At 47.3% G+C, this 15542-nt stretch overlaps 2 protein-coding genes and 1 non-coding gene across 5 annotated transcripts in view; 2 read left to right on the top strand and 1 right to left on the bottom strand.

Moving 5' to 3' along the window:
- The first annotated feature begins 172 nt into the window (after positions 1–172).
- On the top strand, positions 173–5082 carry LOC9650562 (protein phosphatase 2C and cyclic nucleotide-binding/kinase domain-containing protein). Of its 3 annotated transcripts, XM_024673216.1 has the most exons (16): positions 173–301; positions 376–1880; positions 1941–2072; positions 2128–2334; positions 2392–2517; positions 2570–2632; positions 2684–2772; positions 2832–3060; positions 3118–3365; positions 3419–3503; positions 3561–3627; positions 3697–3974; positions 4033–4098; positions 4167–4288; positions 4351–4507; positions 4578–5082. In XM_024673216.1, exons 2-16 carry the CDS (start codon positions 855–857, stop codon positions 4827–4829), a joined length of 3147 nt encoding a protein of 1048 aa, XP_024528984.1. In that variant the 5' UTR covers positions 173–301; positions 376–854; the 3' UTR covers positions 4830–5082. The 3 variants fall into 3 exon arrangements, 2 of the variants coding, with proteins under 2 accessions (XP_024528984.1, XP_024528985.1); XR_002992163.1 differs by lacking the exons at positions 3697–3974; positions 4033–4098; positions 4167–4288; positions 4351–4507; positions 4578–5082 and having other exon boundaries at positions 3118–3244; positions 3309–3365; positions 3561–3591; XM_024673217.1 differs by lacking the exons at positions 4033–4098; positions 4167–4288; positions 4351–4507; positions 4578–5082 and having other exon boundaries at positions 3692–3832.
- Positions 5078–5159, top strand: TRNAS-CGA. Its single transcript has one exon. It is a non-coding gene; the product is annotated as a tRNA-Ser (tRNA).
- Positions 5160–5317: 158 nt separating this feature from the next.
- LOC112345744 overlaps positions 5318–15542 on the bottom strand; it is a 46011-nt gene continuing 35786 nt past the window's right edge. The window contains exons 2-3 of the mRNA XM_024673044.1: positions 6157–6376; positions 5318–5968 (exon numbers count right to left, since the gene is read on the bottom strand). Of these exons, the coding sequence (XP_024528812.1) occupies positions 5556–5968; positions 6157–6376 (633 nt within the window). The 3' untranslated portion in view covers positions 5318–5555. The remainder of the gene's footprint in view (positions 5969–6156; positions 6377–15542) is intronic.

The raw sequence follows: 15542 nt of genomic DNA, 5'->3' as shown, positions 1-15542 counted from the left end.
AAAGTGACCGCTACGATCCCGCCACGTGGACGCGGGAGATTGCAATGGCTACACATTCCATTACGTAATCCCGCTCCATCGGGCGGTGCGATTAGGATCTATCCACACTTGGAACGTATTCTAGGTAGTGAAGTTTTGTGCGCGCTATTCCTTATTCGAGAAGGGTTTGGGAATGGCGAGCGCCAGCGAGCTCGATCCGACGCCCCGGTGCTAGCTCTTGGAATCGGGAGCGGCGAGGCGCTCTACATTCCGCGGCGCGGCGGCGGCGACGGCGTCGGCGGCGGCGCGGGGATTTCATCCGGTACGTCTTCCTGCCCGCATTCTCGGGCTACCGCGCATAAATGCTGACGCTCCGGCTGTGGATTTTGGAGGCAGGCGATTTCTTTTATCCCCGGAGCGCTGGCATCGCGTGTTTTGTTGCTTGTGCGGGGTCCAACGTCGCTAGCGCGGCCTCTCTTTTTGCCAGAAACAATGCTGTCCCCCTCGTGACAGAGCCAGGTACACAAATTGGAGATCTAAATTTTAGATTTTAGCTTGCAATGGCTGGGGGCGATTAAAGAATCCTTCGCCAAAGTCAAGTTGGGAGGGAGATAAAATATATGGACAGCTTTCCTCGGGGAAGAGCGCACAGGCTACAAGCATCATCCAATCTTTTTCCGTGGCTTCTTCGACGAAGAAGCACAGCGCAGAAGTTTGGTGGGTTTGGGAATCTAGAACACTTAGAACACAGGATTGGGAGGATCAGGATAGAACAGGAGGATTTAGTTTTCCAGTTCTCTGGGACAGAGCAGATGAGTGGGAATTGGTCGCAGGGATTGGATCATCACAGGTTGCTATGAGACAGCACGTAGTCCATGGGTTGCGTTTGTGGGAAAGATAGTAGCTCCGGAGCATTCGGGAATGCCAATTCCGGCCTCCTCGCGAACTTTAACAGCTCTAAGGCTCCCAAGGAGGACTTCGTGATGGTGGATGACTTGAGCGGGGATTTGAGTGATGATGGTGGGGATAAGCTGGGAGTTTCTGATGCGGACATTGGGCTGCCGAGGCTAGCAAGGCTCTCTAGTCAGTATCTTCCTGCCAGTGGCTGTAAGATTACGCAGGTTCCAGATGGCAATTTCGAGCTCCGGTTCTCGTTCCTCTCGCAGAGGGGCTACTATCCGGAGGCTTTGGACAAGGCCAACCAAGACAGTTTTTGTGTACATACTCACTTCGGGAAGAATCCCAACGACCATTTTTTCGGCGTGTTTGATGGCCACGGCGAGTTTGGTGCTGAGTGCTCGCAGTTCGCGAAGAAGCACTTGTGTGAGAATCTGCTCAAGCATGGCTGCTTCACCGCGGACGTTGTCCAGGCCTATCAGTCGGCTTTTATCACCACGAATCTCCAGCTCCACCGCTCTCAGGTTGACGACTCCATGAGTGGTACCACGGCTATAACAGTTCTCGTCCGGGGGAAGACTCTGTACGTTGCAAATGTTGGTGATTCCAGAGCCGTGCTTGCTGAGAGGATCAACGGTAAGCTGACTGCGGTAGATCTTTCAAGTGACCAGACTCCTTTCAGGACTGATGAGTGCGAAAGGGTCAAAACGTGTGGAGCTAGAGTGCTCACACTGGACCAACTTGAGGGCCTGAAGAGTCCTGCTTTACAGTGCTGGGGTGGGGAGGAGGACGACGATGGGGATCCTCCCCGCTTGTGGGTGGCAAATGGAATGTACCCGGGGACAGCTTTTACAAGAAGCATAGGTGACACAGTTGCTGAACGGATTGGAGTGATTGCCGTGCCGGAGGTGGCATCTTTCGAGATCAATGGTACGCATCCGTTCTTCGTCCTCGCAAGCGATGGCGTGTTTGAGTTCCTCTCAAGCCAGGATGTTGTCGACATGGTAAGCTGTAGTGATGGTTGGAGACTAGCATCCTTAATCTAATGGCATTCGGATTTTCAGGTAGCGAAACACAAGGATCCACGTGATGCATGTGCGGCGATTGTAGCTGAATCATACCGTTTATGGTTGCAGTATGAGACCCGTACTGATGATATCACAATCATTGTTGTGAACATTGACGGCTTGGAAGAGGTACAAGCTTACTTTATTTGTGTGTGCATTTATGACTTCTCTTCTTCTGTCGCAGGAGAATCACAATCAAAATGCGGTTTTCCACTGTAAAGGTGCGGAGCTCCCGTTTAAGCCGCGGGATTACAGTGAACCCGCAGAGCAGGTGCGTCCAGCGAGCCATGAAGTGTCTGCTGCAAAGCTGCGAGCAATTGAAGCTTCTCTAGAGCATCAAACAGAATGGGTGCCGCCGTCTGAGCAGCAGATAAAAACCGATGAAGAGAAGGTTTGCTCGTCTTATTTGTAAGCTGGTGTAAAAGCTTGACTCTGGTTAAGACTTCAGGCGCGAATCAAGCATGCTTTACAGGGCAACTTTCTCTTTCACAATCTCACAGAGAAACAATGGGAAACGCTGTACAATTGTTTTGAGAAAGTACAAGTTCAACCTGGAAAGATTATAATTCGTCAGGTAGATCATCCCGTAATCATAGAGTGTTTACGAGAAATGCTTCTATCAACAGGGGGCCGAAGACGATCACTTCTACATCGTTGAAAGCGGCAAGTTTGACGTGTTGGTGGCTCAGGTAAAAGTTAAACGCGATAAAACAATTCTGGCATAACCGGCCAACGTGCAGGATGAAAATCAAAGCGAAGATGACTTGGGAACAATTGTGAACCAGTACACTGCTTACAATAGCCCTTGTTTTGGAGAGCTGGCATTGATGTAAGTCGCTTTCTCGAGCATTTCATATTTTTTACTCAACACTTTGGATGCTTATGCAGGTATAATAAGCCCCGTCAGGCGTCTATTCGCGCTGTTACCGAAGGTACACTGTGGATGCTTGGTCGAGAAGCATTTAGAGGTTTACTGTCGATGAACACTCGAAGATCCGCACTGAAACATCTGCGGGCTGTAGAAGTCCTTGCGACGTTGAATATAGCGCAGCTTGTCCGTCTCGCCGATTCATTATCGGAAGTTAGCTTTCGGGACGGGGCAGTGATAGCACAAAAGGTACAGTGGCATTAGGTGTAACCAACGAGATACTGAGTCGTTTGTTTTCTTACGCAGGGCGCTGAAGTCTCTACTTTTTATCTCTTACGGAAGGGTTTTGTTGATGTAAAGCACCATGGAGCTTTAGAAAATCTGACCGATAGAAAGGGTGAGGGGGATTACTTTGGCGAATGGGTGCTACGGGGTGAGCCTTCACGTTCTTTGACCGCAGTTGCAGTTGGTGATGTTGAGTGCTGGGCTATAAGCAGGGAAACTCTCGAGAAAGCTGTTGGCCAGCTGGACCGAGTCATCGAAGACAACATGAAGTATGGTGCTCTCTCTGCTCCGTTTGTCCGCGCTCTAACATTTACGTTTTCAGGCTGCGGGAGAAGATACTCTCTTTGAGAAAGCAGCAATCTGCAAAGCTGGACACTCTGTCGATAACTAGTGATTTAGGAGACTTGGTAAGTTTGTACGAGTCTACAGCTTTTGCAATTTAAAACTACGACTTCCACATGCAGGAATGGCAAGAAACTGTATACACGACAGATTGCTGCGAGGTTGGGCTGGTTAGTTTAAAGAAAACAGGTAATGCTACAGTCCTTGTTTTTTTTTTTGTTCCTTTTACTTCATGCGTTGTCTCTCTTTGAAGAGCAGGACAGGTTTTTAGCATGAAGCGTTATCCCTTGGAAGTTATCAAAGCACTCGGAAGGGAGTCTCAAGTGCTGCAGGAAAAGTTTCTGTTTCAAGACTTAAGCCCGTCTTTGTACGTGCCGCAAGTGGTATGCACTTCTGCGGATGAGAGGTACGCTGCAATGCTTCTCAATTGCGCGTTGGGGGGGCCGCTGTCCCTGATATTGAACACGCCACTCTCGGAAGACTCGGCCCGGTTTATTGGTGCCTCTGTCGCCATGGCGATTGACTCTATGCATAAGGTACATTTTGATTTCTTGTTGGAAATTCTTTTCCATTGATTCATTGCTTCGAGTCCAGGATGGAGTTGTTTACCGTGGAGTATCTCCAGATATGCTTATGCTGGATAGAAAAGGACGACTACAGGTGACTAACTCTCCTCTCTTTTTCCTTGTGTATCTTACCAATTTATTTTCTGTCATGGTGACGTGCAGCTTGCTGATTTTCGGTTTGGCAAAAAGCTGTTAGACGAACGAGCTTACACTATCTGCGGCATGGCTGATTTTCTCGCCCCCGAGATTATCAGAGGTCAAGGTCACGGCTTTGGTGCTGACTGGTAAGAACAACCGTTGTTTTTTCATGCTTTTTCTCGGCAAATGTGTATGATATTTCTTTCAGGTGGGCTTTGGGAGTGCTCTTGTATTACATGGTACAAAACGAGCTGCCGTTCGGATCGTGGCGAGACAGCGAGCTGGATATTTACAGCAAGATTGCCGGTAGGCAGCTAGTCTTCCCTTCCACTTTCAGCGGCGAACTCGTTGACTTGATCGACAAGGTATTCATTGATTCATTTATTCCAAGCCACAGATGATCAGCCAGTAACTTCTTTGTGTTTATATCTCCAGCTGCTGGTCGTGGACGTCTCCCAGAGGCTCGGCAGCCGAGGCATGGAGGAGATCAAGGCCCAGCCGTGGTTCGCCGGCCTCGACTGGGAGGCGCTGCTCGAGTGCCGCACGGACGTGCCTTTCGAGGTGTTAAGTCGGCTCCAGTCGGCATTGAAGACGTCACGGGCGGACGACAGCCATCATCTGCTCATCAGTCCCTCGGCTACATCCGAAGAGTCGAGCGCTGCGCCGCAGTGGCTGGAGAACTGGTAGGGGGGGGTGGTGCGCAGGAAAGCTTTCAGCAATCACAACTCGCAGGGCCTGGACTGGTGGAGTAGCGAGCAAATCCTTTCAAGCTCCAGGCAGAGCTCTATCCCTCCCCAGCTTTCAAGAGAGACAAAGAGGATAAAGAGCTCGTAAGTTTCTCGATGGAACGGGAGAGGCGTATGTTCTTCGGCCGGTCACTCTTTCCGTGCTTAAAGCCTAAAGGTGTGGAAATAAACTCGGGTTGTGTGTTTAAGGTGGATGTGCCGGAGTGGTTATCGGGCATGACTCGAAATCATGTGGGCTTTGCCCGCGCAGGTTCGAATCCTGCCGTCCACGAGTTTCCTGTTTTTCTAAACCACTATTTTGCTGGTGATCTATGTGTCAAGCTCCCACTTTTATCTGTCAGAGACGAATTCAGCCCTTGCAACTTGCGAGTAAACACTTGCATGCAGAAACAAATGCGTGTGGCCGCCGCGTGAGAGAGATCGAAAAAGTCAAAGGAATCGAACAAAGTCGTGTCGTATCGTATCATCGCCATGTACATCAAAGCTTGACAAAATATGATGCCCAAAAGCACAAGGGAAAAGAAGGTCTAGAAAGTAAAAGAGAGAGAAGCTCTACGTTTCTAAGGATTGGATCGCAGGTTGTGAGCACTCAATCGTTTCCCCGTCCTCGCCACCCGTGCGTCGAGAGAAAAAAAGAGAGAAAAGAAAGAGGAAAAGAAGAGAAGGCTCAAGATCTCGCCTTTCGAAACCTGTTCTTGAGCCAGCTGAAAACACCGCCTCCCCTCGACGACGAAGACTTTGCCGAGGACTTTGCACTGGTGCGATGGTGGTGCTGGCGGTGGCGATCGTCGTCGCTGTCCGGGGCCATGATCGTCTTCTTGGTGATCCCATCGCCCTTTCCGCCCCTGGTGTTGCTACTGCTAAATCTCTGCGCCGGCTCCACCGGGTTGTTAAGTCCCAGCGTGTCGGCCCAGCTCCGGCCCGACGACCCCTGCCTCCTGATCGACACCCCCCGGCTGAGAGAAGCCATCACCGACGACGGCGACGTTGATTCCTGGTGGTGATCCACAGCTGCGGGGAGAGAATTCACTGCCTGAGGTGGCGTTGCGGTGGAGTCGAGTTCGTGATCTTGGTGCTGGCCTGCGAATGCGAAAGAAAACTCAGCAAAAGGATAAAATCAATCGCAACTCAAACTCCGAGGAAGAACAAACCGACCAGGAGAAAGCATTTCAATTCTCTCCCAGAAGCCAGTAAGCACAAGAAAAAGGGAGGGAGGGAGCGAGAGAGAGAGAGAGAGAGAGAGAGAGGAAACAAAGAAGAAACCATACCTAGTAGATTCACTACGAACGCTGCTTGTCTCTCGGAAAAAAAACGAAAGAACACCCAACTCGACAAAGGAGGAGAGAAATTTAAGCAAAGCACAAGGAGAGGAAGTCCCGCGGTCCCTGACAAGGAAAGAGAGGTCTGAGCCGCTGGAGCGCGAGTTAAATCGGCCCCACGGTACCGACAATCGCTGCCATCGCCGTTGCGTTGACGCACAAGACAAGACTAGCGCCCAAATCTAAAACCCACCTCGTTGCGATCAATTGAATGCTCCCTTGCTCGTGTCTCGCCGCGGAGAAAGAATCGATCAGCGCTCGCCGCTTTACCCGGTCGCGATTGCCTAAGAGGTAAAGTAGGTCTTTTGCCGCAGTAAACATGGGACACAAGATTCGAATTGAAGAGAAAAATGTAAAAGAAATATAATTAAAATAGAAACTAAGATAAAAAGTGGTTTAATTTTTTCTTATAACAAATTATGTGAAGGGGCTAACCTAGTATAACCAATTCACAATAAACACAATTTTGAAATTAGATTTTTATGACCATGATGAATTTCTTTATGTAATTTTAGATTGACAATTGATTTATATATATCTAATTAATTATAAATTTAATAAATGGTTTAAATTTTTAAAATTTACTAAAAAAAATGTCATTCATTGTATTGGAGAGAACAATAGTAACCTTTAAAAATAATATTCTGTAAGCACAAATATATGGATAAAACCCTTCTTCTACAAAATTATTTTTATATTGTATATAATATCCCAAAAGTAGACTTTACTTATAAATATATATGATTGTATCAAATTTTTTATTTGCTTAAACAAATCTGTAAGGGTACTGAGATGGTAGTGGATATACAAAGAATATTCTTGGATATTCTATGATATTCCACCATCTAAAGGTTGTTATTCATTTAGATTAATTTTGTATTTATAATTTATAAACATATTTTTAATTTATAAAATTTCTTTAACCATTTATTCTTTTTTATTCTACCATCTAAAAGTTGATATGCAATAAGATTAATCTTGTGTTTATAAATTACAAACATGCTTATAATTATAAACTTTATTTGATCAATTGCATTAATAAGTAGGAATAACACCACTATTAAGTAAACTAAGCATTGCTACATGCAACATGTAGCAAATTATTAGAATTATAAATTAAATTTTATAGTATTATTGTAAATGTTTTTTATGACCATAATATAAAAATATGAAAATTAAGATAAGAAATACTTATATAAAAATTTTTTTATCAAAAATAAAATCCTAATTTAATTTATATATTGATAATTTAATATAAATAATAGAGTGCACTTAGCTAAGAATAAATAAAAAAGAATAGGTTTCATTTGTTTAGTAATAAATAAAAGAATACAAACAAAACAAAACTTTATATTTAATTTTAAAGATAATCAAACTCTAAAATTTCATTAAAATAAGATGTAGTTTTACTACTCATATAAAATTTACTATGATAACTTAGTTTTTATTAAATATATATCTATTACTTTGTAATACAAGATGTGCAATTACAATGCTGTATACTAATATTAGCATAATGGGATTTGGTAGATGTCAAATTTGTTTCAATCCAGACCATTTGCATATGTCTATAAACTAGTGTTTTCTAGTTAATTAATATACACATTTCTGTATTCTATTTCCATATCATACATTCACATAAGTGGAGATGAAGGGTAATTTTGATTATCTCTAAGAAGTACTTGGATTTGGAATTTTGTTTTAGATCTAGCTTTTGATTATCTAGATCCCCCTTTTCTTGTAGTTTTTCTCAACTTTTTTTTTTTGCTCTTTCCTTTTTGTTCATCTTTATGGTAGAGTAGTAGCCTCTTTTTCCTTTGATTCTAGAGTAGCAATTGATGCAATTGCTTGATGTCCTCGAGTTCAACTGGATGTCTTTCATGGGAATCCTAGGGATGATGTGTACCATTGATTCGATCACTTCACAATGATTGCCATATATCATTTTTGGGATGATGCTCAACATTTGTGTGAATTTCCCATATATCTCCAAGAGACAGCACTACAATGGTATAATGGTTTGAGCACAGCCACTCCTAAAGATTAGAGCATTCTTCTAGATATCTTCAAACACACATTTGCAATTGAAATGTGTTAGAAAGCATCATATTATGCTTTCTAACAATTACATTGTCTTCATCAAAGGCTGTGTAATTTAGCATTCGGTTTCAAAGGCTTTTGCTTTGTGTGGAGTCAAATATGTCAGAGTGGATCAAGTTGAGAATGTTGTAGCCAGCACTTTGCACATGCACTTAATCCAACCACCTTTGTGTAAAAGACTAAATTTCCCATTCTACTTTAGTCACTTAACCACATCTTTGACCACTTGGAGGAGTCTTACTCACAACCTCCGTAAATCCTATTTTGGAATTAGGGACTTGCTAGCCCCAAGAATAACATCCATGCCACTTAACCATTGCACTGTGAGACACAAAATCCCTAGGCCCCAAAGTGGAGCTGGAAAGGGTGCCACGTGGTAGTGGCCGAAGTGAAAGCCAAACGAGCGTAACACGTTTAAACTAAAAGCTCCGACTTGAAAGGTCGAGAGCGGGAGTGGAACTCCCAACAAAGTGCTTAAGGAGCGAGCACAAAGCAAGCAATAAGCAAGGCTCCAAAAAGGGACCCGAGATGGAGTCCGAGATGGACCCGAGATGGAGTCCGAGATGGAGTCCGAGGTGGACCGAGACGGAGTCCGAGATGGACCCGAGATGGAGTCCGAGATGGACCCAAGATGGAGTCCGAGGTCGAGACCGAGACCGGGACCGAGACCGGGACCGAGACCGAGACCGGGACCAAGACCGGGACCGAGACCGAGACCGAGGCCAAGGCTGAGACCGAGCCCGAGCCCGAGTCCGAGTCCGAGTCCGAGTCCGAGTCCGAGTCCGAGTTCGAGTCCGAGTCCGAGTCCGAGTTTGAGTCTGAGAGGGTGAAAGCCCAAAGCGTTCGTCTCCCAGACCCTGGGGGGTTTGGTGAGCTCTAAAAGTATAGTAAGGGGGAGGACTGCAGTGGAGCCAGTTTGGCCAGGAAAGGCCAGTTTGGCCCAGGAAGGCCAGACCCAGTGTTGGGTGATGAACTGACCACTGGGAAGTCCAAGACTAAAGTGAATACGGACCGACAAGCGGGGTAGCTTGGTGAAGTGTTCAAGAGCCGGCTCTAGTTCCCCCGGGAGATCGACTGGCCGATGCTCCCAGTCCAAGTGTGGGTGGCACTACCTACTTGGATACCAGGTGTGGCTCAACGGAACCTCGCTCTAAGCCCATGGCTAGAGCATCTAAAGGCAAAAGGCAGGGAGAGTACCTAGGTGGCTCGCATAAGGCCACGGTGTTCCGAAATGTTGTCCCAAAGGCCTAGATTGTGGAAAGTAAGAGGAGCAGTCCTCTGGGGTAGTGACCAAGGACACAATCGTGTGGTGAGGAAGTCCTAGAGGACCATGGGACTTAGTGGTCGGGCCTGTGGGCCTCGATCCAGTGACAGTGTTGGCAAATACGGCCAGGGGCAGAAAGGGACTTGGTAGGAACTGACAAAGGGACTTTGGGGAAGGCTATTCCCCAGGTCTGTGGGCATCCTAAGGATGCTAAGGAGTGGATCTAGGATGACCACTCGTGGACAGATGGCCCAGTCTTGGAGAGACGGGATGGTGATGCAAGTGGTATTGGACCACTAGTGCAGCAAAGGTGAATGGGCATGGCCTTAGCATAACGGGCCGAGATGTCAGTGGTACCTTTGGGTGTCGATCTTGAGACTGGACACGTGGAGCACTTGGACCAGGTGCAAGTGTTGAGTGGCATGGATGCCATTCTTGGGGCTAGCAAGTCCCAAGTCCTGAATTGGACTGATGGAGGTTGTGAATGAGACTCCTCCAAGTGGTCGGAGGTGTGGTTAAGTGACTAAAGTAGAATGGAAAATTTAGTCGCTTACAATTTGGTATCGGAGCTGTTCCTTAGTCCGACTTTTATTGGTGCTCAAGTATATCACCATTGATGTTGGCATTGGAAGGTCCTAGGAGTGGGCCTATCCTTGAGGAGTAGCATGTCGAGAGGACATGGCTCACCACTCAAGTTCATGCATGAACTTGGGCACGATGTGATGGATAGAAAAGGGCCAATAATAGAACGACTTTGGGATCTTGGGAACGGTATAAGGTTTCCTCAGAGAGCTGAGGATGTGATCTAGATGAGCGTTTGACGCAGCAAACAGGCTAACGTAGTTGTGGTAAACAACTGTAATTGGGATCACGGGAAAGATAATGACTCCAAAACAATAAAGGAGTCATAAGATTACCCTCATATAGTTGAGGCCAAGCTCATAACTTTGAGACCGGAATTGATGACCATGGGAGGTCAAATATAGGAGAGGACACAAGTCCTCGAAATGGTAGCTGAGGTTACCTTTGATAAATGCTAGAACAACCCAAGGAGTTGGGGATGTACTTAGAGGATGAGTTGGTATTCTCATCACATGGACAAGTGGTCCTAAGAGGCAAAAGGTTGCCCCAAGAGAACAAATCAAGTGTCAGAGTAACACTTGCAAAGATGGTCCTTGTGAGTAGGACCTGAATACAAGAAGTTGTATTCCAGTGAGCTGGCACCTCAAAGGTAGGACCTCATGGGTTGTCGGATGACAAAGTCCAAAAAGCTGGATGACTCCAATAGAGTCAAGGAATAATCCTAAAGGATTGATGGAAGCATTTGGACTGAAGTGTGTGGTACCCCACGAAGGATGGGGGGGATCATAGGATCCAAGGATGAGAACAGAGGGTATCTCATCGATGGCAAAATGTGCCATGCTAAAGTCGTGGGAAAGGTGTTCCCAAAAAGAAAACAACTTTGAAACAAAGTTGTGTGTGACCTCTATGGTGCCGTGCTAACAGATGGTTGGCATGAGAAAGAGCGGTATTGGTCTTGGCAAAGACTTAGACACAAAGAAAAAGTGTCATAGAGGTAGGCTCGTGGAGCCGATAGTGTGGAGACACCAAATGTGCCAAGGTGTGATACCTTGAGGCTATGTTGGTGGGTTCATGAGAACCCCTTGCCAAAGGAATCCCAATGGAAATAGGAATGGCATAGCCTAAGCTGCAGAGCATGCAGTTGGAGTGTGGTGACCCAGATAATGATGGAGGTGTGGAAGCACCAGCAATGAGTTGTAGGACTTGACATCTATAAGGCAACTTAGCGAGAGGTACAAAATAATTGGTTAAACGGGTAGAAGGTAGCTACCCAAGCCTTCTTAATGGCATAGGGAAGTTGGATATACCTTTACGGGGGATAAGTTGCTTATGTTGCGATATAGTAAGTCAATGTCATAAAAGGAAATACTCATTGTCAAGGAAGCCATCATTGGGACACCCGAACACTCTAGAACACCAGAAGGTGGTGTTTGATGTCGCGAGGGCAATAGATAAGGCCCAAAGGATTAAGTCTCTAGCGAATGATGGATAGAAGGTGCTATCCAAATGCCCAAGGTGGCGGAGACAGGAGAAGACTATCTACTTGAATTGGACAAAGCCAAAAATGGAATTTTGGCAAGGCTAGTAATGGGCATGTAAATGCTCATAAACAACAACGTAATCTCGGTGTGTGGGATTATAGGGTGAGCATACTTGGATTGAGGAACCACTCCCTAGGCTATCGGGTAGGTTCATCTCTAAGAATACTTGCTAAAGCATGATACAAAGTGCAAAGCTATCCTCCTGGTCTGGAGGAGAATGACCAAAGGAAAGGTGTGAAGCCAAAAGCAAGTAGTAAGGGGATAGAACCAAACCATAGGAATCGAAGGGCATAACCAAGGTTGGTTATGCCAGCTGGGAGTGGAGAATCAAGTGGGGGCTCGAGGGTGTTGCCGCTAGCAATCGTGATGCCATGGAGAGTCTAAAATATGGAATTGTCCATGTTAGACTATATGGTAATTGGAAAGCTTGCAAAAAGGGAGGCCTTAGCAAGCTAAGGGACAGAGTCCCTTCAAGGTTCCCAAAGATGATTTTAGGTAGCTTAGTACCTAGAAAGGCCAAGTGTAAATGGTTCAAAGCACGCGCAAAATCAGAGTGGCGCAGCAGAAGCGTGGTCTTGAAGCTTGCCATGAGACAAGGCTATCAAGGTTAGGGAAGTAGTTCCTGAGTGTTCAAAGAGAGGGCTTTGAATGAAAGTCGATGATCAAGGGCTTTCACGCTTGTGCAGGAACCATGTTACAGTGGTCGGAGGACTTGCCAAAGTGAAATTGGCAAGTCAGGGGAACAAATACCCTAGTTGAAGGTGATAACTTCAAAAAGGGTGGGCCATGGGGCCAAGCATGGAGGAGTCCATGCAGGATCACAGACTTGTCAAGTGAGAGGACTTGGCAATGTGGAGGAACTAGGTTCCTAAGCTGTGATCTATAGCGCGCTTTGAGTATAAGTTGGTGCACCGGCGTGGGGAGTCACGCAAGGCATCCTGGGTGATGCCATCCGTAGATGCATATACGGAGGTTGGGTTCGAGTCCCGACCCTCTAGTGCTTGGGTTCGAGTCCCAACTCACTAGGGCGTGGTGATGGTTTGGGATATGAGGACACTCATTTTTCGGTGGTCATGGACTCTCAGTGTGGAGACTGGTTTGGGCACACCGCCAAGCGAGGGTGCCTCGGAGTCGTGATGCACGGTTAGATTGTTTAGAGTGAAAGCTCGGCATATCTAACTTGAACACTTTGGTGCAAAGGGCACCAAGGACGTGGTGAATGAGATGGGGACACCCAGTCTCAGTTGCTATGGATCCTTGGCCGGAAGGGCTGGCTTGGGTGCACCACCAAGTGTGGGGGATGCCCCCGGGGTCATAATCAACAACTCAGAAGGGTCTGGAAGACCTAGTCCCTATTGATAGACCTATTAAGGGGTCAAGATAAGATCACTAGGTGATCTTGGGGCTAAACAAGGACAAAGTCTTTGTTTGGGTTATGGAATATGATTCCTAGTTCAAAGTGTTGATTTGAACTATTGATAAAGGTGTGGTTTGGTTGAGGTGACCAAGTGGGAAGAACACCTAAGGGAAATGAGCTATGTCAATGTTATGGCATAGTAAGTCCAAGGAAAGTAGTCTCTATAAAAGATCCAAGGGAGGGTCTCAAAAAGTTGGGCCGTGGATAGAGCCCACGACAGAAAATGTTAAAGAGACGTACTAGGGGTGAACACCCTCTGGACTTGGCAAAAGCAAAGTGTTTGCTATGGAATCGAAAGGAAACCTCAAAAATGGAGGTAGCAATCCTATGTTGCTTGGTGCAACAATCCAAGGATAGAAGCAAAAGACGAGTGCCCAAGATAGGGCCGTGGAATCCATTGGAAAGAATCCAAGTGGCAAAGTTAGCCAAGGAACACTAATGTGTTTGATGCTAACAGATTGCGGAGAAAGAAGTGGACTTCCAAGGATGGATTCCCAAGTGCTCCAATTGGGTAAAGGAAAGGCTCTAAGTGAGGGAGCAACTAAGTAGCCAAAAGATAGGGCCGTGGACAACCCTAGCACAAATAATGATAAATGGAACGTAATGCCAATGGTGGCACAAAAATAGGAAAGAGGATGAGGGTGCCCTCGAGTAGAGAACTTCCTAGGAGGGGAAGTGGAGTTGCACAAAATGTGCAAGGCAAGGTGTCAGAGACACCTAGGAAATTGATTCCAAAAAGTCAAGAGTAAACGTTCCAAAGTGTAAAGGTAGATCAATGGAATCTGTGACTACTCAAGAATGAGTAGTGGAATTGAGTTAGAGAGGGTGTCTCTAACGGGTTTGGCGAGAACTGAACCAATAAAAAGGAGCAAACCACCCTAGGTGGTCAAGTGAGTCTCTAAGTTGGAGAGACTATCCTCCTTAGAGGATGGGCAAGGCATGGTGAGCCTTTGGTGTCAAACCATTGACGAATATGGAGAAGGCATGGTGAGCCTTCAATGTCAAACCATTGACAAATATTGGCTAGGTGCCAAGGATGGGAATGGTAACACATGCGGGAGTTACTTTATAAAATGGTTTACCGTTCGATGAGGACATCGAACTTCGTCTATGGGTGGTGGAGTTGTGAGACACAAAATCCCTAGGCCCCAAAGTGGAGCTGGAAAGGGTGCCACGTGGTAGTGGCTGAAGTGAAAGCCAAACGAGCGTAACACGTTTGGACTAAAAGCTCCGACTTGAAAGGTCGAGAGCGGGAGTGGAACTCCCAACAAAGTGCTCAAGGAGCGAGCACAAAGTGAGCAATAAGCAAGGCTCCAAAAAGGGACCCGAGATGGAGTCCGAGATGGAGTCCGAGATGGAGTCCGAGGTGGACCGAGACGGAGTCCGAGATGGACCCGAGATGGAGTCCGAGATGGACCCGAGATGGAGTCCGAGGTGGAGTCCGAGGTGGACCGAGACGGAGTCCGAGATGGATCCGAGATGGAGTCCGAGATGGACCGAGACGGAGTCCGAGGTGGAGTCCGAGGTGGACCGAGACGGAGTCCGAGATGGATCCGAGATGGAGTCCGAGATGGACCGAGACGGAGTCCGAGATGGACCCGAGATGGAGTCCGAGATGGACCCGAGATGGAGTCCGAGGTGGAGTCCGAGGTGGACCGAGACGGAGTCCGAGATGGATCCGAGATGGAGTCCGAGATGGACCGAGATGGAGTCCGAGATGGAGTCCGAGGTCGAGACCGAGACCGGGACCGAGACCGAGACCAAGACCGAGACCGGGACCAAGACCGGGACCGAGACCGAGACCGAGGCCAAGGCTGAGACCGAGCCCGAGCCCGAGTCCGAGTCCGAGTCCGAGTCTGAGTCCGAGTCCAAGTTCGAGTCCGAGTCCGAGTCCGAGTTCGAGTCTGAGAGGGTGAAAGCCCAAAGCGTTCGTCTCCCAGACCCTGGGGGGTTTGGTGAGCTCCAAAAGTATAGTAAGGGGGAGGACTGTAGTGGAGCCAGTTTGGCCAGGAAAGGCCAGTTTGGCCCAGGAAGGCCAGACCCAGTGTTGGGTGATGAACTGACCACTGGGAAGTCCAAGACTAAAGTGAATACGGACCGACAAGCGGGGTAGCTTGGTGAAGTGTTCAAGAGCCGGCTCTAGTTCTCCCGGGAGATCGACTGGCCGATGCTCCCAGTCCAAGTGTGGGTGGCACTACCTACTTGGATACCAGGCGTGGCTCAACGGAACCTTGCTCTAAGCCCATGGCTAGAGCACCTAAAGTCGAAAGGCAAGGAGAGTACCCAGGTGGCTCGCGTAAGGCCACGGTGTTCCGAAATGTTGTCCCAAAGGCCTAGACTGTGGAAAGGAAGAGGAGCAGTCCTCTGGGGTAGTGACCAAGGACACAGTCGTGTGGTGAGGAAGTCCTAGAGGACCATGGGACTTAGTGGT

This window comes from Selaginella moellendorffii, unplaced genomic scaffold (genome assembly GCF_000143415.4).
Source record: "Selaginella moellendorffii unplaced genomic scaffold, v1.0 SELMOscaffold_10, whole genome shotgun sequence".
Taxonomy (NCBI): domain Eukaryota; kingdom Viridiplantae; phylum Streptophyta; class Lycopodiopsida; order Selaginellales; family Selaginellaceae; genus Selaginella; species Selaginella moellendorffii.
Note: the sequence above shows the minus strand (reverse complement) of the source record. Positions and strands in the feature narration are given on the sequence as shown.

Excerpts from the sequence above, each read along its gene's own strand:
- LOC9650562 (XM_024673216.1), top strand. The coding sequence starts at position 855 with ATGGGTTGCGTTTGTGGGAAAGATAGTAGCTCCGGAGCATTCGGGAAT. Across the intron at positions 2,073-2,127 it reads ACATTGACGGCTTGGAAGAG|GAGAATCACAATCAAAATGC; the intron begins GTACAAGCTTAC and ends CTTCTGTCGCAG. Across the intron at positions 4,099-4,166 it reads ATAGAAAAGGACGACTACAG|CTTGCTGATTTTCGGTTTGG; the intron begins GTGACTAACTCT and ends GGTGACGTGCAG.